General features: G+C 52.8%; 1 protein-coding gene across 6 annotated transcripts; it reads right to left on the minus strand.

The window, feature by feature from the left end:
* On the minus strand, positions 1–27,449 carry CEP43 (centrosomal protein 43). 6 transcript variants are annotated; one of them, XR_014843524.1, is made up of 14 exons: positions 27,337–27,449; positions 26,630–26,683; positions 24,212–24,266; positions 23,647–23,735; positions 23,070–23,207; positions 20,213–20,293; positions 17,800–17,859; positions 11,605–11,828; positions 9,795–9,907; positions 8,220–8,288; positions 5,333–5,372; positions 4,254–4,350; positions 834–2,678; positions 1–564 (listed from the first exon to the last, which is right to left on the minus strand). XR_014843524.1 is itself a non-coding variant. In XM_005654342.4 (13 exons), the coding sequence occupies exons 1-13, from the start codon at positions 27,436–27,438 to the stop codon at positions 2,604–2,606; spliced, it is 1,197 nt and encodes a 398-aa protein (XP_005654399.1). In that variant the 5' UTR covers positions 27,439–27,449; the 3' UTR covers positions 1–2,603. The 6 variants fall into 6 exon arrangements, 3 of the variants coding, with proteins under 3 accessions (XP_005654399.1, XP_001926945.2, XP_005654400.1); XR_014843526.1 differs by lacking the exon at positions 17,800–17,859; XM_005654342.4 differs by having other exon boundaries at positions 1–2,678.
* Positions 27,450–27,510: the final 61 nt, after the last annotated feature.

The raw sequence follows: 27,510 nt of genomic DNA on the forward strand, positions 1-27,510 counted from the left end.
TAAAAGGCGTGAGCTTTTATTCACTTTACTCATCATCAATAAAACAAGACTTTCATCAACATATGACAGACATTTTCAAAAACTCCAATGTAAGACACAAGTCTTGGCATAAAAAGGTTATATCCTGGGTTGATATTCCAATACGTATTTCTTGGGAGTTCCTGTTGTGGTGCAATAGAAATGAACCGGACTAGTGTCCGTGAGGATGCCGAGGACTCGGGTTTGGTCCCTGGCCTCGCTCAGTGGGTCACAGCTCAGTGCTGCCATGAGCTGTGGTGTAGGTCACAGACGGGGCTCGGATCTCGCGTCGTCTGTGACTGTAGTGTAGGCTGGCAGCTACAGCTCTGATTTGAGATTCGACCCCTTGGAGTTTCTGTCGTGGCTCAGTGGTGAACAAACCTGACTAGCATCCATGAGGATGCAGTTCGATCCCCAGCCTCACTCAGTGGGTTAAGGATCCAGCGTTGCCATGAGCTATGGTGTAGGTTGCAGATGTGGCTCAGATCTGGTGTTGCTGTGGCTGTGCCGCAGGCCAGCAGCTACAACTACAATTCAACCCCTAGCCTGGGAACCTCCAAATGCCACGGGAGCAACACTAAAAAGCAAAAAAAAAAAAATTCAGTATGTATTTCTTAACAGAAAGAAAACACCAATCACACTGAAAACCTACTTACTCAAGGAACACATGTAGAAACAGCGTTGTCAGCTGCATTTTACATCATTCAAACGATGTGATCAGCAGCAGCACTGACAGGAGCTCCCGCTGTGGCGCAGTGGGCTGAGGATAAGGCACCATCTCTGCAGTGGCTAGGTGGCAGCTGCAGCTCCCCTGCCTGGGAACTTCTGTAGGACTCGGGTGCAGCCACAAAACAGGAGAGCTGCTGCCAGAGGCATCTCCTACTTGCACTCTCCACCCGTCCTCCCAGACACTGTCCAAAGGTCGGATTCTATGGGTGAAAGAAAAATACTATCCGATGCTACTCGTCAAAAGCTTTCCACGAAATTAAAACGCCACCTCTGACAATCATTCCACTGAAAGGATTTCCCATCACGCTCCTGAAATCCAGCTCCCACCAAATAATACAAAGACCAAATCACACCTTTGATGCAGATTCCACCACAGACCTATGACCTGCACAGAAAGGGAGTCTTTGCAGAGATGACGTCTGAGGAAATGCACTTCTAACAAGCTCGCTGGGGACTTGCAGCCGCGCTTCGTACTCACGTGACACAGGAACAGCCTGACCTGACCGAGGTCACAACCTGCAGTGGAGGCCGGGGCGACGGAGCAGCTCCCAGGCTGTCCTGGCCCGAATGGCGCCCTGCTTCCTCCTGGTGCTCGTGGCTCAGGCTAAAGTCACGGAACCTGAATCCTCGCGTCATCACTTCCCGTTCCACATTAGAGCCAGTAAATACGTTTGCAATGTTTAGATTAATACGAAACGAAAAACGGGCATTATACAAACCACAAACTCTTCACTTACTGAGACCAGCGAGTCAGGCCCGGTTTGCTCCCTTTATTAATAAAGGCGACTTTTAAGAAAGAGCTTTAATTGAAATTTGAAAGTACCGAATGTATCACAGCTTGACTTACACCAATTGAACATGCAGGTGTCACTTCTAACGGCGAACACGTCAGAGTCACTAGTATCAGCAACCTCCCGCAAGAGCAGCACGATGGACAGAATGTAAACAAGTCCGCCTGAACACCTACCACTGGCTCCACCTGAAAGGGCTGCAATGAAACTATGGACCGTGCGCAAGGCTCCTCAAGGCGGATGAGGTCTCAGGCCAGTACTACCGCACCGTCCAGTGTGGATGTTGACATAACCAACTTACAGACCTGAAATAAAGGCATTGCTTAATGGTTTCAGATGCATTTGGTAGTTCATATGTTTCAAGGCATCTTTACAAATAATAAATTATAACTATACTGACGAGAAAACTGTGAGTAAAGCTTCTTCTAGGGACACAGGGCAGGGACCACAAAGGCTGTCAGGGACAATTCCATGACTCAAAAGTCACAACCATCTCTGGATTTCTTCAAAACAAGCGAAACTGCGGAGCACACAAGATATGTTAATGAAACCTGAACGGTCTAACAAGCCTTCCCAATGGAAGGAAAGAGAAAGAAAGTCGACCTATCACATGTAACTTAGAGCGATGGGCTTCGGGCCTACCGTTCCCAGGCCGCCTGGCAACCGCCAGCAGGACCAGCTACTGCCAGCGCTCCGACCGGCGGCTGGCACCAAGGCACACCCGCGGGCGGCCTCGGCTGCACCCGTGCCTTCCGTACGCGGCAACACTGCCGTTTTCACGGGCTCGCGCCTTGTAGGAAATCTGAGCCTAGAAAATCAACCTCCACAGAGAAACGTGTACTAGGCCAAATCAAGAGTATGGAATCTTCCACGTGTGGGCTCAAATAGGAAGTATTTTGTTTAGTAAAATGAAAAGTTACTTTTTAAAAATAGCTGTAGTCTTTTGAAACACAAGGCACCAACGGGGAGCAGACGTCCCAGCAGAGTGATGGTCTGGGACAAAAAAAGGAACTGGTCGGGGTCCCCTCTGTCCTTGGCCGATGGCAACACTTCCTTCCGTGGCGCCTAAGCAACGTCTTCCAGGTAGTCCGCGACGTCACTGAGCTGGGACACAGTCAGGTCCTGCGTCAGGTCATCAAGCTGGATTGTTGAAAACAAGGAAGAGAATCCGAGTCAGAGGCAAGGGCAGCGCCGACTAAGGTCTAACACGCTCTGCGGGGCTTAAGCGTCTACCGACTGCTTCCCCATCACAAGTCCTGTCCGCTCTGCAGTCAGTGATGAGACCAAAAGCTGAGCCACCAGTCCAACTGCACATAAACAAGACATCTGACAAGAAAGCGGATGATTAAAAGAATCCTTCTGCAGTTACTCTGGTAACTTTTTCTTTTACTGGCCACATCTGCAGCCTGTGGAAATTCTGGGGCCAGGGATCAAACCCACGCCAAGTGGAAACCGGAGCTTCTGCAGTGGCAGTGCTGGAGCTGGATACCTAACCCGCTGTGCCACAAGGGAACTCCGCTTTCGGCAACTTTAAGCAACAGCTTTAGGCCTCGTACGGATGACAGAAGGTGGAAAGGCGAGAGAGAGACAAATTACACCACTCGGTGTGGTGTCAGGAATCAGAGAAGGTACTTTACATACTGTCACTTCACCTTCAAAACCACCCCTGAGGGAGGCAGTCACACCTCCATCTCAGAATAAGAAACTGCAGCTCAAAGGTCAAAGCTCACCTCCACTTACAAACGTGAACCCACCATGGGAGTTCCCGTTGTGGTGTGGGGGTTAACGAATCTGACTAGGAACCATGAGGTTGCGGGTTTGATCCCTGCCCTTGCTCAGTGGGTTAAGGATCCGGCGTCGCCGTGAGCTGTGGTGTAGGTCGCAGACGCGGCTCGGATCCTGAGTTGCTGTGGCTGTGGTGGAGGCCGGCAGCTACAGCTCCGATTCGACCCCTAGCCTGGGAACCTCCATATGCCACAGGTGCGGCCCAAGAAATGGCAAAAAGACCAAAAAAAAAAAAAAAAAACGTAAACCCACCGTGCAGCAGCCCGCAGGCCCAGGCGTTATAAAATGCTGCCTCTCGAAGGCCTTCTCCCCATCCTGGACATTAATCCCGGACGGTCGCCAGCACAGGGGACCCTCCTCACCCTGGAAAGCAGGTGCACCTCCAGGCTATGGAGACCCACGCCTGAAGGCAGACCACCCCCCACCTCCTCCCAGATGCCACTGGTGTCTCACGCTGACCTGCTCTAAGTGTTCCGCTCCCTGCCAACAAAGAGGCCGCCTCTGGATTCCACAAAGGACTCCTGACTGCACGCCCGCCCGGGGCTCACCCCTGCGTCCACGCGCCAACCTCCTACACCGCTGTGCCTCAGCAGGACCCTGCCTGCAGGGCACACGCGGGGCGCTGGACTCTGACTGCAGGCCTGACTGCGGTGGCCCCCAACCCACAGCAGCTGATGCCCCGGCAACAGTACCCAGGCGTTTCATGAGCACTCAGCTGGCAGAGCAGGCGACTGAAAACCACCTCACACGCCCGTCACAGACCTCCTTCCGGCTCTGGACCAGGAAACTCTGTCATCACCTGCGCCCCATTTTCAACTGTTTTCTCCCGCTTAGCACAAACGAGGGAAGCTGCCCAGCAGCTCAAGGCAACAAGCACCCCATGGCACCCCGTGGAAAGCACCCCGCGGCCCTGCGGGGTGCAGGTCGTACCTTATCACTGGTATTGACTTCGTCTATCTCCACAGAGAGGTCTTCTTCAATCTCCTCACCAATACTCAGCTCGCTTTTTTCTGAGCGATGGCTGGTACTAAGTCAGGGGGAAAAAAGAAGACTGCTGACTATAAACATTCCTTTAGTAACCACCATTCCTCTGTCTGTTAGGTAATTATCTGAACTCTTGAAATAAAATGCTGCACAGCATTAATTACACACATCTCATCTCACGAGACCTTACAGTAACAGCAGGAGCAGCAGCGCAGCTCCGGCGACCCGACCGAGGAGACACTAAGGTTCAGCACGCGACTAGGGTCACGATGGCGCGCAAGAAGCAACCCCGCATCTTTAAAGTGTCACCTCTCAAAGCGCTGTACAATATGCTAAAATTAAAATAAAATTCTAGGAGTTCTTGTGAGGCGCAGCTTGCCAAGGATGCGGCGTTGTCCCGCTGTGGCTCCAGCGGCCGCGATGGTGCGGGGACGACTCCCGGCCTGGGAACTTCCACACGCGGTGGGCTCGGCCAGAGAAAAATCCAAACTGGAGGAAAAACTGCCAATTATATAAAATTCTCAGACTCTAATTTAAAATTTCTAATCATAGCTACAACAAATAGGACTTCCATATTAATCATCAGCCAAGTCATAGACCGTATTTCCTTTACACATACAGTTACCCGAAACAAAATATTACGCAGTGTCATCTGAATCAGAAAAACCGTGTGCGAGGGCAACTGCTGGAACAGACACCTCCTAACACGGAGACCCTTGGGGGAGGACAAGAGCCGACAATGCAGCGGCCTCACTGTTTCGGCGGGCTTCAGAGTCAATTCCACACTGGGACTCGGTTTTTTTTTATCACGTTCCCGGAACAGAGTAAGAGTGTCCTCGTTCTAATGGATAATCAGAAACGGGCTTCAAAGTCCAATGTGCTTCGGATTAACTTTTTTCACGTACTTTCAATCAGCATGAACAGGAGAATCAAAGACATTCAAGTAAAATCAGCAACGTAACTTTGCCACATTTTGCTGCTTGGAAATTAAAATGTAAATGCGTCTTCTCCGCCACTTTTCTTACCTATTAAAATCATCAGCATAGTCATCTTCTTCTCCAGCCCCTGAGAAGTTTTAGAAAGATACATGCGTCATATTTCTATAAATAAACCTCACGATCTACTGACAATTACACACACTTTCCTTCAAACCACATTCCTGAATCATATCACATCATTAAAAAATCTCAGATCAGAAATTACACTTTCACCGCATATACTGTGAAAGCAAATGAAAACAGACTTCCTAAGAAACAAAATGTCCTATCGCGCAGTTACTACTCAGCCTCTTCTCAGCCTCCAGAGCTCACCAAACTGCGTGCGGACGGACGGTGGGTAGCACCGTCTGACATTCAGAGCAAGTATTTGACATACTGGGATACGGCCAAGGCAAGTTACCCTCAAGCCCCTACGGTTATCTTTTTTGAAATGAGGCTTTTCAACTCAGCATAGTTATAAAATTTTTAAATGATCACGACGTGTGCAGAGGCGACAGGGCACAGCAAACGTGCGCGACTCCACTCCGACAGAACCGGGTCCCATCGCTCCAGAGCCTGGACGGGGCCCGGGGTCCTCCCTTGGCTGGTTCACGTGCGTCCCGTGAACCGGGACGGCCTAAGGGCTGAGACACGGGAACACGCGACACAGAGCTTCACAAAAGGCAGCGGCACAGGGGAGGGACCGTCCACGGCTCCCACCGAGCGCACGCCTGCACCTTTCCCGGGGAGCAGCTGCGGAAACAGGGTCGCCGGCCCCACGGCCAAGGCCGAGAGGCCCATCTTGACGGTCAGCTGTGCCGGGCGGGCGCGTGGAGGACACCAGGAAGGCCGTGCGTCCACCGGGGAGAGCACAGACCGGCGGGGGGGGGGGTGCCCCGAGTCCTCCGGGGCCAGACAGACAGACAGGCAGACCAAAGCCTATGGCTGATGTGCTGTCAGGGTGAATGGCCACCTGTCCCCCGAGGTGTGGCAGCAAGGCAAGCGGCGTGGCTCGTCTCGAGGACCCGACTTCCCGTGGTCACCTCCAGCGGGAAGACCAGCAGCTGAGCCAGCCAGACGCTGCTGGAGTGGCCGGGAAGAACGCACTCAGGTGACAGCTAGGCTGAAGCCCAGAGAAGGCACCAGATGTGCGTGTCATTGGGAAAAGTGTGTTCCAAGAATGAGCATGTGCCCTGAGAGGGGGACAGTGTGGTGGTTTGAAAAGCGGTGGGGAAGCAGGGCTACAAATCTGGGCGCAGGATGGAGCAGGAGTGGAGAGCAGAGGGCCTGGCAGGTCGTGATCAGGACCTGAGCCTAAAGGGGCAGGGGCAGGAGTGGCCGAACAGGGACACGGACACCTGATTCCCATCTTCCAGAGAGACTGCCAAGCCCTGCAGGAAGACGGGCGCCCAGGGACGGCGAGGAGGAGGGACGGAGGCCACCGCGAGGCCCGCGCAGAGGGCGGGGGGCAGGGGAGGGCAGGGGTCCCACGGATCAGACAGACGGACAGGTGGACTCCGCAGGTGGGGAGGAGAGCAAATCAGAGTGAGGCCCGCTACCGCCGCAGCCCACCGCTGCTCGACTAGCCAGGAGCCCCCGACAAGGAGCAGGAGCGGCGCCAAGCTTCAGATCACCTTCCTCCGCTGCTCAACAGCGTGTCCGGCCTCAGAGCCGCAGGGCGGCCGGTGCAGGGGAGAACCCGAGCCTGCGACAGCAGCCCGGAGACGAGGAGGGGCAGCAACCTTCCGATCACACCCCAGAGGCGGCCGGGCTGCAAGCGTCACGAGAGAGCCCAGCAGGGGCGACTGGCAGCTCCCAAAGGGGACGCAGCCTCCGCAGCCAGGCCCGGCGGCCCTGACTCCAGGCTGGCTGAGCGCACATCGAGCTCGGAGGGACAGCCGGGCTGCGTCTGGATCAGGGACAAGTGACCGATCCCCCCACCCTCCCCAGCTTTCGGGCCAGTTCAAAGACAAAGATCCTCACTGAGCAACGAGCTGGAACATGGCATGAGATTCTGACTTCCTGGTAACACGTGTAAGCCTGGCCCACAGGCCAAATCTGGCCCCCAGCCCGCTTCTGTACAGCCTGGGAGCCGAGAATGGCTTCCACGTGTCTCAGCGACTGTAAAAACACTACGGTGACTCGGGGGAGACCACACGTGGCCCCCAAAGCCTAAAATACCTCCTTGGTCCCTTTTCAGACACAATTTGCGGACGCTTTAAACACGCCACACGTGCCCGTCTGTGAACATGCCAGCCTCTGGCTGGTATTTGTGTCTCCCCAACTGAACTGTGCTCTAAGGCTCTGAGAAACGTGTCTTTGGGACCTCCAGTTTCTGTTTCCACCGCAACTCTATTTACACGACACCCAAGTGACCGACAGTGAGGCAGGGCGCTGGGTTCTCCGCTGCCGGGTCAGGCTCCCGAGAGCCACGCGACCTGCACTCGGAGGCTCCTCCTCCCGCAGGCGGGAGGGCAGAGCTCACCCCACCCCCACAGGTCTTGCTAGGCGCCCCCCTCCCCCGTCAGACCCCACGCTGCTGGCACCCAGACAGGTGCCTCGGCCTCTGCCCGCGTTGCTCTGTCTCCACCACAGGCTCTCACATCCCGGCAGCGCCCTCGCCACCTCCTGGGAGAGGCATCCCGAGCCTGGATGCTGGGTTAAGTCAACCTACTACCAGTTTCCACAACAGTGCAGACTCCTCGAACCTGTAAGGCACCTGTTCAACACCCATCTTCCTACCAGGTTTAAAGCCGAGAGGACAGGATCCACAGTGGCCACTGCTGCCTCCACCCGTGTGCACAGCGACCCCAACCACAGACCCTCCATGGAGCTGTTCTCAAGTGCTCGCAGGGGGTGGCTGACACTTAAGTTTATATTCTGAAAAAGTGAATCACCTTAAAGCAATGAACACTTAAACGGGAAATTGAGTTACCTAATCCGAGCGATCCCATTTTATCACCGACCAATTTAAGATCTTTCAAAATTGTGTTTCCCCTTTTACCTGTGAACAGGAAAAAAATATTCACATTAAACCGACTTTTAGAACCTAACAGTCTTTAAACCATGCCAACTCTTTTTCAGCAGAGTTCCTCTGTGAGACACAGTAACTGAAAACCCAGAGGAAACGGCCAGCGGTGACGGTGACACGCTGCACACACTTACACCACGCAGCGCAAGGCCCTGCCTCCCCGCCACACTCATCCCTTTTTCAGCCCCATGTCTATACTGGCACCTGCCCACCAAAGTAATTTTTCACCCAACTATCAGATATCAGCCTTCAGTGAAAAGCGCCACTGGGTACAAACGCTTGGACCCCAGTTAGTTCTTCTCAGTGTCACTCCTCTTTTGAGCGGGTACACCAAGCTCAGCTCCTCACTGGTTTCCCTTCCTCGGCGCCCTCTCGCGATCATTATTCCCCAGTCAGTGTTGACAGGGACGTGGTCGTGACCCTCTGGACCCCTTCACTGATGGCGGCGACGCTGGCGTGGGCCGTGTGAGCAGACGCACGACCAGTGTACAGACCACCTGCTCCGCGGTGGCAGCAGGTCATGCCAGGTCGGGAAGTGGTACGAGATTCTGCAAAATCCCACTGCAGTTTCCCAGCGAAGATCCCCTCAGAGAGGCAGGCAGATGCTCTGGACGCTCTGCCAGATCAGCCCCAGGGTTACCAGGACTCGGGACACCGAGCCTGTCCGTGCGGTCACGTGCCCCTGGGCGTGTCGCCATCTGTGTGCGGCAGCAGGGCTACTCCGTGTCTAGCTACCCTGTCGCTGCTTCCTATAAAAAGACATCTGGTCCAGGCCCGAGGGCAGAACGGGTTCAACGCTCCTAGAATAACTACTGTGTCTCTACAGAATCTACGAACACAGCTTTAAAAATTAATTGAACTTATATCCTATAGAAGTCACTCTAAACGTCCAACAAAAGAAAAATGGTTTAAAAATTATAATTTATCTGTTATATAAAACAGCTAAAAAGTATTTTCATGACATAGGAAAAGCAGAGCACAAAACTACAAAGAGAATATGGCTATATTCAAAAGAAATGTTTTTTTCTTTTGTCTGTCTTTTTAGGGCCGCACCCGAGGCATGTGGAGGTTCCCAGGCTAGGGGTCTAATCGGAGCTGCGGCCACCGGCCTACACCAGAGCCACAGCAGCGCAGGATCCGAGCCACCTGTGTGACCTACACCACCGCCCATGGCAACGCCAGATCCTTAACCCACTGTGCGAGGCCAGGGATCAAACCTGCGACCTCACCGTTCCTAGTTAGATTCGTTTCTGCTGTGCCACGACAGGAACTCCCAAAAGAAATTTTTAAAATAAAATGTTAAGAGAAAAGATCACGGAGTAGTAAAATTACTGGCTATTTTTGTGATTTTACATGTATTTTTCCGAGAAAATAAACACGGATCACACCCTACTTAGCTGATGAAAGAAAAACACAGCCTCCTCGGCGTTCAAAGTCCCCGTCCTCGGTGGGCGAGGCCAGGGGCCCGGGGACACTCACCTTCGGAGCCCTTCAGCGAGGGCGCGCCAGCGAGGGGGCTGAGTCCGCTTTTTAGAGGGGGCGCGTCAGAGAGCGAGGCGAGGCTTCCTACCTGCTTCCCAGGCTCACTTCTCCTACCAAGAAACAAGCGCACAGTCAAACGCGATTCCGACATCTGCCTCTGAAACAGGAGCGGCCTGAACAGACCTCCCAGGTACCAAGAGGGTGGCTGGGAAACAGAATTCGCCTTTCACAGACTCCGCACCTGGCAGGAGCACACCTGCCAGGCCACGCAGGCTAAGCGTCCCTGCCAAGTCATGCTGCAGGGCACCCCCGCTCTCCAGCACGCTGGCTGCCCCTCTCGTCAGCTGCACTGTCCATGGTGCTGTCGGAAGCTCCTTCCACGGCCCAGAGACCCAGGCGAGCCGGCCTTCCTAGCGCGCCCTCAGCCCCGCCGGCGGGCCCGACGCCACCCGGCCCTCCAGGAATTCCTTCCCCTCTCCTACTTGCTTCACTCTCCCTCTGGAAAGCCGGGTTTGCGCAACACACACACACACACACATACACACACACACACACACACTTATCTTCCCCATGTGTAACGCTTCCCAGCCCCACAGCCGCCCTCCAGCCACCTCCCATCCGTCTGCACCCCACTCGACAACCTCACCAGAAGGTCTGGTCACTAGCACCCTCCTCTCATCCTCCGTGAACCCCGCATCCCTGCACCAGCGCCCCGCCATCTGACTCAAGGGCCCACAGGGCAAAAACCCAAGGCGGGTTTCCAGCAGAACTTCACCCAGCCGCTCGCTCCGGCCCCCTCCTCCAAGCACGGGTCTCCAGGTCCTGCCCGATGCAGTGTCCCCTCCCTGGTGACCTCTTCCAGGCTCCCGGGCAGCGACTTTAGCTATGACTGCTGACCCCTAAAGTTCCTCTCAGCCCAGACCACTCCCCGGCCCCCAGACTCACACCTGAAAACAACCCCCTTCCCACGGACAGGCCTCCCCGCTTGGCCAGGGGAGCAGGAGTTTGGGACTGTCACTCGGCCCCTGTGCCACCCGGCCTTGCCCTGCCCAGGCTGCACCTCGGGAACAGGTGCTTGCCCAGCCTGGGAACCAGGGCCACCCTGACATCACTTCTCTCACGCGTTTCAGCAAAAGCCCCTTCGTCGCCACCCTCCAGCTCCATCCGCCGACTTCTCACCGCTGCCGCCAGCCTGTCACCTGCACAATCCTAACAGCTTCTGCCCAGGGACCAGCGGCCAGGTGAAGCCGTCACAGTGCACTTTGGATCCAGTCACTCCGCTGCTCAGAGTGAAGCCACAGCCATGCTACAGCGCCCTGACCTGGTGGGCCGCTCTGCCAGCACCGTGTCCTCTGTGCCGGCTCCAGAGGCCCAGCGACCGGCCTGGCTCACTCTCGCCCTTGTCAGCTCCACCACCACCGCCGCCGCCGCCGCCGCCGCCGCCGGCCCTGCGCCCCCCATTCTCCACCTGCCCGACACAGCACGGGTGATTCTTACACACCACTGCCCAGATGTGAGCTTCCAGAGGCCGAGATGCTGCCTGTTTTATCACTGCTGCACTGGACACCAAGCTGGGCACATGGCGGGCACTGGTAAACACCCACCTGCTGAAATCATTAATAGCCAGCTTTTCCAAAGCCTAGAATTGTTTTCCAACATAAAAGGCTTTGAATGACACAAAATCAGACTTACGAATTCAATAATTACAGAACCACTGGCAGCTCGTTATTTCTTAAATGTAAAATAAAACATTTAGAAATTCCATGTTTAAGCCTCTAGCCTGATAAGCCAAAAACGGTTTACTCACCACCCGTACGTCTTTTCTGGTTTAGGAATGGGGTCATCGAAGAACGAATCTCCCTCCACGTCCTCCTCCCCTGGACCAAGCCCAGCTCCGTCTCTACCCTCCAGACTCTGGGTGCTTAACAAAGATCCAACTTTACTTTCGGCCGCCAGTAAGGGAAGACTCCCCCTGCTCTTCGGCTCCGAGGACGACATACTGGCGTCGCTCTGACTAGCATCACTGCTGGCCTTCGAGAGAGACAGACAGGGAAGGTGCTCCTTGGTGAAACAAAACTTGCATAAAAGAATTTACATAAAAAAGTCATGTAAACGCACACAAATCTGTGTGTACACGCGCGCGTGGGGTCCTGCACCTGCGCCGGGGGGGGGTGACCCCGACCTACCAGTCCACCCGGCTGCTTCGGGAGGGGAAACGGAGGGAGGCCTCTCAAGGATCCTGCTCTCCCCCCTCGTGGCGGCGCCTTTCCTAACCACCCCGTTCATGAGCAACTCTCCCCGCCCTCCGAAAGAGACGGAGTTCCCGTCGTGGCGCAGCAGGTATGAACCTGACTAGTGTCTATGAGGACACAGGTTCAACCCCTGGCCTCGCTCAGCGGGTTAAGGATCTGACGTTGCCATGAGCTGTGGTGCAGCTCGCAGGCATGGCTCGGATCCCCGTTGCTGCGGCTGTGGTGGAGGCCGGTGGCTGCAGTTCTGATTGGACCCTGAGCCTGGGAACCTCCATATGCGTGAGTGCAGCCCTAAAAAGACAAAAAAAAAAAAAAAAAAAAAAAAAAAAAAAACCATATATACACGTATGTATGTATATATATGTCTGTCACTGCCTCACAAATTATCTCAATACGTTTGCACCTCGTAAGCAGAGAGCCTGACTCATGCAGGAGGGAAGGAAGATGAGTTCACACGAATGAACCAAGGATTAAAGCCGTTGTCGGCAAAACCGGCAGTTTCCACCAAGCGCCAGTACAGTGGACATCAAGGGGAAAGACGCCGCCTTTCCCATTCACACTTCCATGGCACAGACGTGCTGGTTAAAGCATTAGTCTTAATTCAGGGGCTCAGAGTGGCTCCCCAACCCGCCGCCTTTACAGGCCCGTGGAGATGCATAGAAACCTTCTATACATCTTAAATCAACGTATAAAAATTCTCCAGCCTTCTCCACTCCTGTCCTATTGACCTGGCAATATTAGCATAAAATATAAACCGCACACCGTGTTTTCTCGCTTTCAGTAGCCCTAATCGTCACAACCTAATTTTATCCTAGCCTTGGTCAGATTTTTTTTTGCTTTTTTTTGCTTTCAGACAAGTCTATGGCAACAACAATAAAAATAATGACAAAACCAAAACATCACGATGGCAATAATAAAGGCAGCTGCCATTCACACAAAGATTTTAAACGCTTCCGTGTGTTACCTCATTTTAATCCTCAAAATAACCCTATGGCGTGTGGGAAGGTGGTCTTCTCTGCAGAAATAGAAAAGGAGACATGGACCCGTCTCAGTCACTTGCCAAGGTCCCCAGGGAGTTAGGGGTCTGGTATCAAAGGTGGAGTACAGAAATTAGCTCCAAAGGCTGATGCTCTGGGAGCTCCCTGGTGGTGCAGTGGGTTAAGGAGCCAGTGTTGTCACAGCATCGGCTCGGGTTCCATCCCTGACCCAGGAGCTTCCACTTGCCACCGGCAAGGCTCCCCCCACCCCCTCCAAAAAAAGGCTGGAGTTCCTGTCGTGGCTCAGCAGAAAACAATCTGACTGGCATCCATGAGGATGCAGGTTCGATCCCTGGCCTCGCTCAGTGGGGTAAGGAGTGAGCATTGCTGTGGCTGTGGTGTAGGCCAGCACCTGCAGATCCAATTCAACCCCTAGCCTGGGAACCTCCATATGCCCTGGATGTGGCCCTAAAAAGCAGAAAAAAAGGGGGGGGGAGGGGGCAAATAAATAAATAAATAAAATTATAGCTAATTACCTACAGAGTAAAATTTAACTCTTAAAAACACCCAATCAGCTTTGGAAGTGTTCTCGACATCAGTTTCTAAGCCACATAGGAACATGTCATTACTTTACTAAGTATGGCTCATTTTTTTTTTTTTTTTAACCAAAGAGACCGTTACCCAAAGGTTACTAATGAATTCACTAAACTTAACTCCAAATAATTTTTACTATTTAAAAAAAAAAAAAAAAAAACAGAACAGAAACATTTATCAAAACATTCTATAGATAAAAACGAAAGTACTGCAAAACTTTGAAGAGCGATTTTCAGGGAGAAGTCCAAAGCTTTTGAGTGATGACAAATCCGCTCAACATGTATGTTAAAGACCCTGGGATCTGCTTAAACAACTTTTATCTGGGGAGTTCCTGTCGTGGCGCAGTGGAAACGAATCCAGACGAGGAACCATGAGGTTGCGGGTTTGATCCTCGGCCTCGCTCAGTGGGTTAAGGATCCAGCAGTGCCGTGAGCTGTGGTGTAGGTCGCAGATGCGGCTCAGCTCTGGCGTTGCTGTGGCTGTGGTGTAGACCAGCGGCTGCAGCTCTGATTGGACCCCTAGCCTGGGAACTTCCATATGCCACGGGTGCGGCCCTAAAAAGCAAAAAAAACAAAACACAACAAAACAAAACCCAACTTTTATCTGGCTTAAGACACATCTTCTACACACAAACTTCAGCTACTTGAGTCTATCACCCAGATGTGACCAGACGAGGATTCAGGGTGAATCTAAATCGCCAAGATTAAGAACTGTTCAAACTAGAGTCTACGGTAACACCTTAGAATTCACTCCCTTGGAGTTCCCGTCGTGGCGCAGTGGTTAACGAATCCGACTAGGAACCATGAGGTTGCGGGTTCGGTCCCTGCCCTTGCTCAGTGGGTTGGGGATCTGGCATTGCCATGAGCTGTGGTGTAGGTTGCAGACGCGGCTCGGATCCCGCGTTGCTGTGGCTCTGGCGTAGGCCGGTGGCTACAGCTCTGATTCGACCCCTAGCCTGGGAACCTCCATATGCCGCGGGAGCGGCCCAAAGAAATAGCAAAAAAGACAAAAAAAAAAAAAAAGAATTCACTCCCTAGAGAACCTCAGAGGCCCTGGAGCTTGTCATGGGTTAAACTGCCCATGACAAGCTCCTACGTACAAACAGGCTGGCGACCGATGGAACCAGTCAGGACGGGGTCAGAGTGGAGTCGGGCAGGCCCCTCCCTCAGTGCGTGTCCTTGTGAGAGAGGCCAGAAGCGCAGGGAGAAGCCAGGGAGTGACGGCAGCCGGATGGTCTCAAGCCCCGCAGGGCCTAGGGCTGCCGGGAGCCACGGGAAGCCGGGAGGGGCCTGCACAGCTGCTCCCTCAAACTCGGAAGGAACCGACCCTGTGACGCCTCGACCTCAGCCTCCAGCCTCCAGCGCCATCGTGAGATGAGCAATGGTTGCTATTCTGAGCCACCAAACCTGTGGGGCTTTGTTAGAGCAGCCCTAAGAACTAAGAGGCATTTATAATCAAGAACTAAAACCTAACAAATCCTTGCCTTCTCACTACAGCTGTCAGTTAATTCCCACGGAGGGACCTCAAAACTAATAAACTTTTTGGAAAATTACAGCAAAATTTTAAGAAAGTTTTAGCGCACATTTAATTTTCTACTAGAATACTTACATGTCCAAGATTTCAATAATTTTTAGAGTAACAAAATTAGCTAATAACTAATTTTCCTAGCTCAAAACCAAAATTATTAGAATGTCTTAAAAACTCGGAAAATATAATTTTGTTTTTTTCTAAACTAAAGGCTTCATCTGCACTGTTCATAACAGAGAATCATCAAAGGCAAAGAAAGATCCCCGTTTGCAAAAGTGCTCAACCGTATCTGCAGTGTGAGTTCTCCTCCTGCCCAGGCCTCGGCCCGGCTCCCCTCCCCCACTCTGCCAAAGGCCGGTTTTGACCCACGACTTATGAATGAATTATTCTGAGCAGTCATTTTACTACCATTGTAATACACACATGTATTTAAAGGTTTAATTTACTTACCTAGAAAGTGAACACTGGAATTTGAAAACCACAAAACACATAGCCCTTCCTGCTAAAAGCTCAGTTTTTCTAGAGAAACTCTATCCCACACTGTATAAATGCCCTGCGATCGCTCCAGATGCCCTGGGAACCCCTGTGGCAGCACGATGGGCCTAAAGACCACCCCATCCAGCTGCTGTGCTCTCACGCTCTCCAGCCAGCAGCTCACAGGGTCCACTGTGAGCTGGAGCAGCTGGCCAGGCACAAGCGGGGCACCGTGTTCACCCCACATACCCACTCACTGGGGGGGGTCCTCGAATGATAATGCTTGGTCTATCTAGAAAACCCTAAGATAAGACTCTTCTTTGGGGGATGGTTTCTGTAGTTAGAAAATCCTCGGGGGACCACAAACGAAGCAGCAACACACCCTCCCAAACATACACACCATGTAACCGCCACCATTCCCTCACCAACATAAAGCGAGGCTTTCCCAGACTCCGAGAATAGGAGCAAATTAAGAAATGTCATTTACTGGAGCTCCCTTCGTGCCTCAGCAGTTAATGAACCCAATCACGATCCATGAGAATGCGGGTTCGATCCCTGGCTTTGCTCAGTGGGTTAAGGATCCGGCATTGCCATGAGCTGTGGTGTAGGTCGCAGGTGCAGCCTGGATCCCTCGTGGCTGTGGCTGTGGCCTAGGCCGGCAGCTGTAGCGCCGATGTGACCCCTGGCCTGGGAATCTCCACATGCCAAGGGTGCGGCCCTAAGAAGCTGTCATTTATTAAGACGTCACTTGAAGTGGACTTCCTGCTGTGGCGCAGTGGGTTAAGAATCTGACTACAGCAGCTCAGGTTGCTGAGGTGCGGGTTGGATCCCGGGCCCAGCTCCGTGAGTTAAAGAATCCGATACTGCCACAACTGCAGCACAGGTCACAACCGTGGCTCAGAATGAACCACACTGAATTCAGCAATAAATAAAAGGGGCCAGACTCAGAGCCCGCACCCCAGAATCAGGCCTGTGCAGACTCTTCAGGGCACACGAGGCCCAGCCCACCGAGAGGCTGGGCCCCCAAGGCTGGCTCGGGCACAAAGAGTGAAAGGTGTTTTGTGGAACTTTTGTTCTACGCATCGACTTCTTCCAAACGTTCTAACTTCTTTAAAACTCACGACACTGACAAGATTTTAAAATGTTAATACTATGAAATATACTTTTTAAAAAGTCCAAGAAACTGGTTAAAAGTATTGATTAAAAAAACATGCCAGTTGATATTCTTAATTATTTTTAAGGTACGTCTCACCTCTCCAATTGGACCACAACCTGCTAAGTGAGGCCCCATGTTAAATGTGTCTTGCCCCCAGCACTTAACACGAAGCTTTCACTCTGTGACTGTCCCCCCACACTGGAATACCTCTTAAAACATCTTCTCATGTAGCAGTGCATACAGAATAGCATGAGCTAAGACCAGGAGTTTCCCATGAAACCACCAATCTACAGCCTACTAACTCAGCAAATAGGATTTTTCAAAACCCTTTAATTCTGGAGGTCCGCAACTTACTTGAAAAAATCTACACATAAGCCAAGGCTCAACAAGCACTGAATGCTGAAGAACTCGATCTTACTCCAAGGAAGCGTGAGAACTGTCTTGATGATTTCTAAGGCTTCTGAGAGCTCTGACGCTTCAGGGTCCTGAGCAGCTCATCTCCCGGCGCAGTCAGATTCTGCGATCTTCTGGGGAGGAAGGGCACAGGCAGGCGGCGACCCTGCGGCCGGCTCCCCTCCAGCGCATCCCCTGAGCCCGCTGGGGGCCCGCGCGAGGCCAAGGCTCACAAACGCGCCCCGGCCGATGAGCTGCTGGACACAGAGTCTCCAGAAGGCAGCGGGGCCGCCCTTCGATTCACCTATCGGAACTCACCCCAGAGGCGTCTAACGTGCTGGCCCTCAGATCGAGGTCGTGATGTGAGAATACGGACGTTCAAGGGCAAACACAGCACTTTCAACTTTTTCTGCTGCTGCCACAAGCCGGGGAGTCCTCAGGGTAAGACCGAGTGCCTGGCTTTAACGCACCCGGGTAAGAACTGCAATCAAATCCCTGCTTCCTGCGTGTCTGCCTGACTCTGGCACATTCTGACCGTCGACACAAGACAGCGACCCTCCCCGAGAACAGCGCGCCTGGGCCCGGGCCCGGCGGCCGGGAGAGGCGGCGGCGGCGGCCCCGCGAGTTACCTTGGCGCCAGACTTCCGCCCGCTTGTCTTCTTCTTACCTTGTCCTTTATACCTTGGTATCTGAGCATGAGAATAAAATGACATTTTACCAAACACAGAAATCTTTACAAACAAACGAATGCATATCAAGCTAAGAAACAGTCCTCTCAGAGCGTCTTAGGAATGGGTTGTGGGTAAAGGCAGAGACCGCGGCCGCGCCCTCCAGCGCCCTCCAGCGGCCGCCGGAGGGCACCGCCCTGAGCTCCCAGCGGCTCCTTCAGGAAGGGCCCTGGCTTCAGCGTCCCTCCCTCGGGAGGGACACAGCGGGCTTCTAAGGGCTCCCCAGAACCCCGAGTGCTCTGCCGACTGATGAGGTGCCTACGCAAAGGCCTCGGAGAGAGGAGAAAGCTGGCAGGAAAAGGACGGGGCAGGTGCTGGAATGCCAACGCCAGACCCTGTGGGACCACAGGGGAATTGTTTTCATTGCCAGAAGCCCACCGTATCTTTTTCCTTTTTGTTTTAGCTGTGCCTGCGGCAGGCAGAAACTCTGGGGCCGGGAAGCGAACCCACACCACAGCAGTGACCCGAACCACAGCGGTGACACCACCAGATCCTTAACCCACTGATCCGCAAGGGAACTCCAAGAATGCCTTATCTTAAAACAGATTCCACCCCAGCCCGAGATGAGCCTTGCTGTCAGGAAGTGCCCACTGCGCCCGCAGGCCTGTGACGCTGGCTCAGAGCCCGGGCTGTGCTGAAAGCCACCGGAAGGGGGCCCGAGCCTTGGGCGCCTGGAGACAAATCCACCTGAAAAGTCCCCGTCCTTCCCCGTATTTACAGCAACATTTCCTGACTTAAAACTGAAGACTCTCATGGTAGAACTGAAACTTTTTTTATGTAAACAGAAGAGGAACACGTAAAACAAACATTAATATTTCACTGTGAAGATACACAATATGTGGAAAATTAGCACAGCTAGTTTGTTTTAAAAATAGTTTGCTAAGGGAGTCCCTGCCATGAATTCAGTGGAAAAGAACCCGACCAGTATCCATGAGGATGCGGGCTCGATCCCTGGCTTCGCTCAGTGGGTCAGGGATCTGGCGTTGCTCTGAGCTGTGGCGTAGGTCCCAGGTGTGGCTTGGATCCTACATGGCTGTGGCTGTGGTGTGGGCCGGCAGCTGTAGCTCCAATTAAACCCCTAGCCCCGGGACTTCCATGTGCCGAGGGTGCGGCCCTAAAGAGCAAAAATAGTAATTTGCTAATAAGAGAACTTCCAACTACCTAGTGCTACAGGCACGGCTAGGGCATTCCTGAATATGCAGTAACCCCAATCTCTCTAAAGCCAGGCATCCTCACAGCAGGCAAAGCTGACACCTGGTACTGACTCTGCAGGGCATCTCAGATTCACTCACAACCTCATTCTCTCTGCACAGCAGCTCCAGCCTCCAAGGAGCATCACAGGGCAAAATCCTTCACAGACAGACCAACCTTCTTAGGAAAGGCTGAGAAGATCTCAGGGAAAAGAAACAACTTCCAACAGCAGGATGGGCTCTTTCCCTGCCCAGAAATAAAGCACAGCACTCCTCTGGCTTCTCCATTTAAAACATGAAAAGGAGCAACCAAACAACCAGCAACCAACCACAGGAACCTGTCACTGGGCTCAGGCCCAGGCACCCGAACGCGAGGGGGCCCTAGCAGAACAGGCCCCACCTGGGTAAGGGACACGACACGCATCTGGGAGGACCCCAGTGGCGGGAGCCACTCTGGGGCGGACTCCCCAGCGCTGCTCGGGGCGAAGTCAGGGAGGCAGGCAACACAACCGGACCGAGGCCGCCCTTCCGCGCAGGCTGGTTCCGTCGCGGTGCGTCTCAACCAGGCGCAGGAGGGGACACCCTGCCTGACCGTCACCGTCCTACCCATTCCTGCAGGTAGAGCCTTGGTTTTCAACGCAAGTGTTCACTCAATTTTTAGGCCAAATCCCTGAAATCAGGCCTTAACTTTAACCACACACACACACACACACACACACACACACACACACACACACAGAACCAGAGAACAGATTTTCTTATAAATACTCAAAAGAGCTCACTGTATAAAAAATCGTGCTAAATCTAGGCACCTGTCTACAACATTCAACACAACAATTCTCTGTCCTGGAGTCTGATACTCTCAGGTTATAGGAAGTTACAAGTGAAGAGTGAGTAGACTTGTTCATTGAAGGACAAAAAGTTCAAAGGACCAAATGAGTCCACATCTCCGCCGAGGCTGGTAACGGCCTATCTCCTTCCATGACACAAACTCAAAGCGCTAGCAACCGAGCAAAAGAAGCGATTCACCCGGACACGTCACCGAAGGAAGAGGAGCACTTCCCACAACACGACAGGTGACAACGCGGGAGAGAGCAAAGCCCGAGGCCTCGCGGCCGACTCACCTTGCTGTGAGGGGTGTGTGCACCTGCCTTCCCCTCTGGGGACTTCGGTGGAGAATGCACATCAGACAGGTGGAAAGCCCCCTGAAATGGTTACAGTTCAAATTAAAACACAGTTAAAAATAAAGCACGAACACACTAAACCCACCTCAAAAGAATGTGAGCATTTAAAACCACTACTTTATTTCCTCCTATAAATATTTTCATTAGATGTTCCTCAAATTTTAGCAAAACCACAAAGCAAACAGACGTCCGATGCTAAGTACCTGCTGAGTACGTCACTCCGCTCGGGCGCATCTGCCTGGGCCCCAGGTTCCTTTCCAGGACTAACCCGCTCCCTCCTCCCCCGACCCTCCACGCCAACGCCAACGCCAACGGGGCCTCTGCGTCTCAGAGAGCTCCTCTTCCCACCTCGCTGGCTGGACTCGCTCCCCACTTCGTTTTGTCTCCAAAAAAAAAAAAAAAAAAAAGCAACCAGCACCTCTCTCGTCACAGCAGCTACCTCTTCCAACCAAGCGGGCTGAGGGGCTCAACTCCAAGGGCTGCCAGGAGGGGTGGGGGACCAAGAGAAAACGCCCCTGCAGTCAGAGGCCAGAGAACACGGATGGTGACACTGCACAGCTGGACAGGGGACACAATGTCCCATTTCAGGTGGAGAAGAGATGACAAAAAGGAGAGGGAGTTCCCGATGTGGCACAACGGAAACGAATCCGACTAGTATCCACGGAGACGCAGGTTCAATCCCTGGCCTCACAGAGTGTGTTGGGGATCCGGCGTTGCTGTGGCTGTGCTGGAGGCTGGAGGCTGTAGCTTGGATTCGACCCCTAGCCTGGGAACTTCCATGTGCCTTGGGTGTAGCCCTAAAAAAAAAAAAGGAGAACGCAAGCAAGCAAAGGCCACTTTCAAGGGTAAGCTCATTCTGACACAGGAAGGCTCCACAATTCAAAGAGAGGCGAAGGCTAGAAAGAGAGGTTGGTGCCGTGTCGTGCAGAATCTTAAAGCTGAGGAACCTCCCTGCAATTTTAAAGAGAAGACGAGCAGACAAAGCGCTGACTTTAAAAATTAACTCAGCAATCGTGACGGCAGAGACTGAAAAGACGTGGGCGCAGCAACCTGGGTTTAAGGGGTTTACAAAGCGCTTCTGCTGAAAGCTTCCCTGCCTGACCTCAGTGGACGGATCCACAGCCAGTTTTCTTATCGAGCCGATGACACCTCTAATTTTTTATTTCACTATAAATCACATTTCTCCTCAAAGTGGTCAATGCTAACAAATAACAGAAGGGCCAAACTGGACACCTGCGAACCCTCTATTTTAAACATGAACCTACTTGTTCATGTGTGTGTACATATAAGACACCCAGATATCACGAGAGGAAAACCAGCCAGGCGTAAGGTGACACGGCCAGCGTAACGGTTTGGCATCCTTAGGGACGCTGGGACGGAGAGGAGGACCCACGGCCTCCACGCCCGCGTCCTCCAGGCCCTGCTGGTGCCTCCCCCACTCACATTCAGATGGAGCTCACACAACGGCAACCCGGAACCAACCACTGCCCCTTTCAGCTGAAAGCTACGTCTCATCAACGGTGTGGGACTAATCCTGCATCACGCACTATTTCCTCTGCAGTGGTCACCCACCATTCAGAGGTCCGTGTCCCCGCGTGAGCAGGTCATGAAGAGCGCGCAGCTCTCCCAGGACACCTGACCTGCTCCCGTCTTCCCACCGCAAGAATCACCTTGGTCTGCCTTAGATGCCACAGGCACTTGCTCACGCTTTAATGATTTTCAAAGATGCGGACAGAACATGCACCCGGACAGGAGAGTCCAAGCAGAGACGGCAGCCCGTCACGTGCCACCTTCCCACCTGTCAACCTGTCTAAAAGCACACAGGTAACCAGGGCTCTGGGAGAGTCGTGATGCTGCTACATCTGTCAAACAGTATCTTTAATGTAAAGCTAATCTTTGTACATAAAAATCAGACCACTCATCTCGTTAGCAAAACTTCCAAACAGAAGGGATGAGAATAAGACAGACAAAGGCTAATCAAAAAACCAACGTATGGAGTTCCTGTCGTGGCTCAGCAGTAACGAACCGGACTAGCATCCATGAGGATGCAGGTTTGATCCCTGGCCTCACTCGGTGGGTACAGGATCCAGCACTGCTGTGAGAAGCAGTGTACACTGCAGAAACGGCTCAGATCTGGCATGAATGTGGCTGTGGTGCAGGTCGGCAGTTGTAGTTCTGATTCGACCCCTAGCCTGGGAACTTCCACACACTGTGGTTGCAGCCCTGAAAACAAAAATTCAAGTATGAAAATGTTTAGAATCTATGCAAAATCAACAGCTTATAGTTTTAAGCCTAGTTTTTAAAAAGTTTTTAAATTCAAAAAATTGTTAACGAGTCTGTAATTCAGGCCTTTTAGGCTTAAAAATAGAAATAAAAATAAAGACCAACAACTGAGTGTTCCCAGCATTTCACAAGCACTGACTCAGGTGTGTAAGCCTCACGACACCCACGGGAAGCCACCACCCCCGCTCTACAGGAGGACCTGGGACGGGCAGCATGGAGGCCAAGGCCAAGGCTGGCTAGTGGAGGAGCTGGGGCTGGTTCCTCGCAGCCCAGCCTCTGACCCCCACACTCTGAGGGTCAGTCCCCAGAACAGGTGCAGCAGCCAACTCAGGGCTACCACATCTCCAATTTTCATCAAAATGTGTATTTATACAATCTCTGGGTATGTTCTGTTCTGTCTTTAAGGAACAGCCTCTCCTTATTTAAACCAGCTCGAACGTGCACACTGACCTGCACGGCCACCCTAGAGAGGCAACGACTGAGGAGCAGAGAGGTAGCAAAGGGCTGAACTTACCTCCCCGCTGCTTGGCCCTTTTTCTTTCTGCTGACAGCGTCTGATCACCTCTAACAACAAGGGTCCACCCACAGTACCTTCTGCTTCAATAATACCTAAATCCCGGGCTATGTTCTCTCGACCTTCCAGACCCTGAAACTGTGAAAGAGGTAAGATGGGAGAGGGTCAGTGCACAAAATACAGCAACATTATTTTCACAGATCAAAGAAAAATCTCTCCCGAACTTAAAGACATCTCTAAACCCAAAGAGGCCCGCATTCCCGGCAAGGAAACGTCTATCTTTAAAAAGTGCATGTTTTCTCGACGAGTCCCTGCATTCAAAGTCTGCAGCGCAAGTCGACTAACGTCAGAACAGGTGAACGCGACGACGACACCTGTGTCAAGCCCCCTGAAGCAGGGACACTGGTGCCAGCTGTCGGACAGCACAGGCAGGTTTTGAGAAACAGATAATCGACTGTAAAAATAATCTTTATGAAAGACACTCTAAGTTATCAAATTTTGTCACTGTTCCGCTTACAATGGACTCATCTGCATCAAAGACGGTTTCAAAGAGAGATGGAAAAGGCATCATTCTTACCGTGCTGGTTTCAGGTTGAAAAACAGCCAAGGTAAAGTCAAGGTTAAAAAACTGAAGAAATTCCGCCACGAGACTAGCCACCAGCCGGCCTGCAAAGAGGAGAAGGGAGGTGGGAGGGGGTCTTGAGGCCCCGAGGCCTCCTCGCTGACAGTGGGACGGAAAATAACCAAAGCAAAAGGAGAAGAGAAGCTTCTCAACGCTTAAAATCACACATTTCTTCTCTTTGAATAATACAATTAAGTAATGAAAATTTCAGTCTCCTGATTCTCTCATTAGGATCATCAGTCTGGAAGTGTTAGTACGACAATCTGACATTTCCTAAATGAACTAGGGTTTCGCTCTTTATAATAACATCAGTTTCACAGTAAAATTGGCTTTAACCAACAATTTCCAGTAACACTGATACGCAATGGCGACTCAACAGTTGTACAATAAAATACGACTTAATATAAGAACCTGAAAGCATCGCAGACTTCGAAAGGCAATCTGGAATGCCTGATTTCTCCCAAATGGAGGCAAGATTTGAAAATTCAGAGACAGACAAAAATAACAACAAACATCTTACCGTCTTTTGTATTTAAAAACTTTTTCAGGCTCTCATTGACTAAAGGAGTTTTGTTCTGTTAAAAAAAATGAAACGCTGTAAGCGTTATATGTTTATCCTAAAAACCACTATAAAATGTACATTAAAGTTTAATTTTCTGGTGAAGATATTAGGTAAAACACTACCCCTATGGTTAAACCCACCCTGCAACTACTGATTACGACAGGAACTATTTTGTGCTGAGGCCTGAGGCAGGACAGGATGAAGATACACTCCATCAGGCGCGTCTTCCCGGCAGCAGCAAAAGACACCACTGAGGCATAGGAGTCACAGAGTCAGTGGCACAGCGGAAACAAGCCGAGGAGCATCCCCGAGGCGCAGCTGGCAGCTGCGGTGCCAACTTGACCCCTAGCCTGGGAACTTCCACATGCTGCAGGTGTGGCCCTAAAAAGAAAAAAAAAAAAAAAAGATGTCAATGAATTAGAGGGCGCCTGGTGCCTGGAACACAAGGCAGACACTCTCTCCAGAGGAGCCCATGAGGGAAAAAGCGAGAAAGGCACCAAAAGCCGAACTGGAGTCGGAACCAGCTTCCTCCTGGAGCGAGCAGTTAACTTGTTTCCAGGCCCAAGAGCAGAGCCGGCAAAAAGGGGAGGCCCGGGTCACAGGCGGTGGCAGAGGCATGACAGGAGCACTCCGGAGGCCAAGCCCAGAGAGAGGGAGGCCTCCTGCGCAGGAAGGGAGGAGGAGGAGAGGAGCCGGGTGCAGGGGCGCTTCCTCCGAGGGGAGGGACAGCCTGCGGGAAGGGTTCACACCTGCTGCTTCCATCTTCCTCGGGAGGGACAGACAGGTGCGTCCGTCACAGGTGCGTCCGTCAGAGGGCAGGAAGCGGCTGAGGCGGGAGGCCGGTGGGAAGGCCCAGGGCCTCCCGGGGTGGGAAGCACCCCCCCCCGGGGGGGCCTCAGCCGCTCCAGACGGGGAGGGAGCTCATCTGCTGAGCGCAGGGACCCCTGAGACTGTCCTCAGACCAAGCATGGCGAAGGGCAAGGCAGTGAGGGCCCCTGAGACCCGGACCACGGGGTCCAGATCAGCTAAGAACAAGGGCAGCTCAGCGAGGACAAAGACAGAAGAGGCAAGAACTGAAGGCCTTCAGGAAGGTAAAGGGGAACCGGAGTCCAAAGTGAGGAGAAGACACTGAGCTGTCAGGGGAAAGCGAGGCCTTGACCACGCAGTTGCCAACAGGCCGGGGGTTTTACTCAGACAGTGGTAGACCTGCCACAGAGAGAAACACTAAATACACCTGTAAACAGAGAAGTGACTGGACCTGTGACCCAAGAAAAGACTACAAGATTTTGAGGGGAGGAGGCAGTGCCTGAGGCATGTGGAAGTTCCCAGGCCAAGGATAAAACCCACGCCAAGGCAGTGACCTGAGCCACTGCGGTGACAATGCTGGATCCTGAGCCCACTTCACCACAAGAGAACTTCCAAAATGACATGATTTTAAAATAACTCAGGGAGTTCCCGTCGTGGCACAGTGGTTAACGAATCTGACTAGGAACCATGTGGTTTCGGGTTCAATCCCTGGCCTCCCTCAGTGGGTTAAGGATCCTGCGTTGCTGTGGCTCTGGCGTAGGCCGGCAGCTACAGCTCCGATTAGACCCCTAGCCTGGGAACCTCCATATGCAGCGGGAGCAGCCCTAGAAAAGGCAAAAAGACAAAAATAAATAAATAAGTAAAATAAAATAACTCAGGGGCCAGATAACCTGGGGGAAAGCTGCCTCCTACCCCCTCCACCTGGTGGGGATTCGCAGGCATATGGGCAGGTTAAAGGTTCTGACCGATCCTGCGGTAAACTTGTTGACAATGAAACCTTTTCTTCCTGCTTTAACCTGTGTTTCAGATGTCCCCAGCGGAGAGGGACCTATGAAATTTAGCACCGGCCTTAACTTTCTTTACCCCCAAACTCTAAAATATACACGAAGAGAGAATAATCTTGACTCTCTCCCAACACTAAAGTTCAAAATCATCCTTGGCTATGCCCCACTATACACAACATTTAGAATGGTTTTTGGGCAATTAGAAATTAACCATAGGAGTTCCCGTCGTGGCGCAGTGGTTAACGAATCCGACGAGGAACCACGAGGTTGAGGGTTAGGTCCCTGCCCTTGCTCAGTGGGTTAACGATCCGGCGTTGCCCTGAGCTGTGGTGTAGGTTGCAGACGTGGCTCGGATCCCGCGTTGCTGTGGCTCTGGCGTAGGCCGGTGGCTACAGCTCCGATTCAACCCCTGGCCTGGGAACCTCCATATGCCGAGGGAGCGGCCCAAGAAATAGCAACAACAACAACAACAACAACAACAACAAAAAAGACAAAAAAAAAAAAAAAAAAGAAAAAGAAATTAACCATAAAGGAACACAGTCATTACGATTTGTCGATTTCATACCTCTACTTTTTCCTGCTCCTCTAGTGCTAAAAACACAGCAGCTCGGAGTTCGGCCTTTGAAAAGGGAGGGAGGTGCGGTGAGGAAAGGAACAAAAATTATCAAGGCAATTTTCATAACAAGAAGCGCACACGCGGCAATTTCAAAACTCAAAACGAAAAGGGGCAGGTTGATAGTGCTTAGTCGGCAGGTGCACAGACACGTCGGAAAGCGTCCTGAGACGCCGTGAAGAAAGGGACCTGTGGTTCCCAAGTCCCCCATCCTGCCCTGGGGTGTCTCTCAGCACCCACCTCTCTGGTTTACGCTCTGTAAGTCCATTTACAGGTGGAGACGCTCGCCGCCCGACAGCTGAGACCAAAGGCGGGGAAGAGCCAGGGAGCATGCGGCGTTGGACCCCCGGACGCCGGGGGCGGGGGGCAGCCGGGGACTGGACCCCCGGACGCCGTGTGGGGACGGGGTGGGGGCAGCCGGGGACTGGACGCCGGGGTCGGCCTCCTCCGACTAAGGCTGGCCGGGCCGTGAGGCTCCCCGGGAGTGACCCTTGACCCCGCGTGGACCGCTCCGAGGGAGCCCGCGGGCTCGGACCTCAGCCCCGGCGGTACTGCCGACGCGCCCCGCGCCCCTTTGTGATGCTCGCCGTCCACAAAGGCCCCGCGGCCCGCAAGCGCGGCCGGCCTCCCCTCCTCCGGGCCCCGGTCTCCCGCCCTACCTTGATGCGGTTCAGGACCCCGCTGTTCTCCAGCGTCTGCACCAGCAGGTCCCGCAGCTCGGTGTCCTCCTCCGCCACCACCGCGGCCGCCGTCGCCGCCATCTTGCTTCTCCAAGACAACCGCCCAAGCCGCGCCAACGGCCGACGCCGCAGCCCGCACGGCGCGTAGGCACG

Source organism: Sus scrofa, chromosome 1 (genome assembly GCF_054392235.1).
Source record: "Sus scrofa isolate SSC_HxYL_T2T_F1_AM1 chromosome 1, Sscrofa_HxYL_maternal_Yorkshire_Landrace_v2.0, whole genome shotgun sequence".
Lineage (NCBI taxonomy): Eukaryota > Metazoa > Chordata > Mammalia > Artiodactyla > Suidae > Sus > Sus scrofa.

Coding starts and splice junctions, on each gene's coding strand:
- CEP43 (XM_005654342.4), bottom strand. CDS start 27,438: ATGGCGGCGACGGCGGCCGCGGTGGTGGCGGAGGAGGACACCGAGCTG. Junction 24,267..26,629: donor AGGAGCAGGAAAAAGTAGAG/GTATGAAATCGA, acceptor TTTTTTTAACAG/AACAAAACTCCTTTAGTCAA. Junction 17,860..20,212: donor CACACACCCCTCACAGCAAG/GTGAGTCGGCCG, acceptor TCTCATGCTCAG/ATACCAAGGTATAAAGGACA.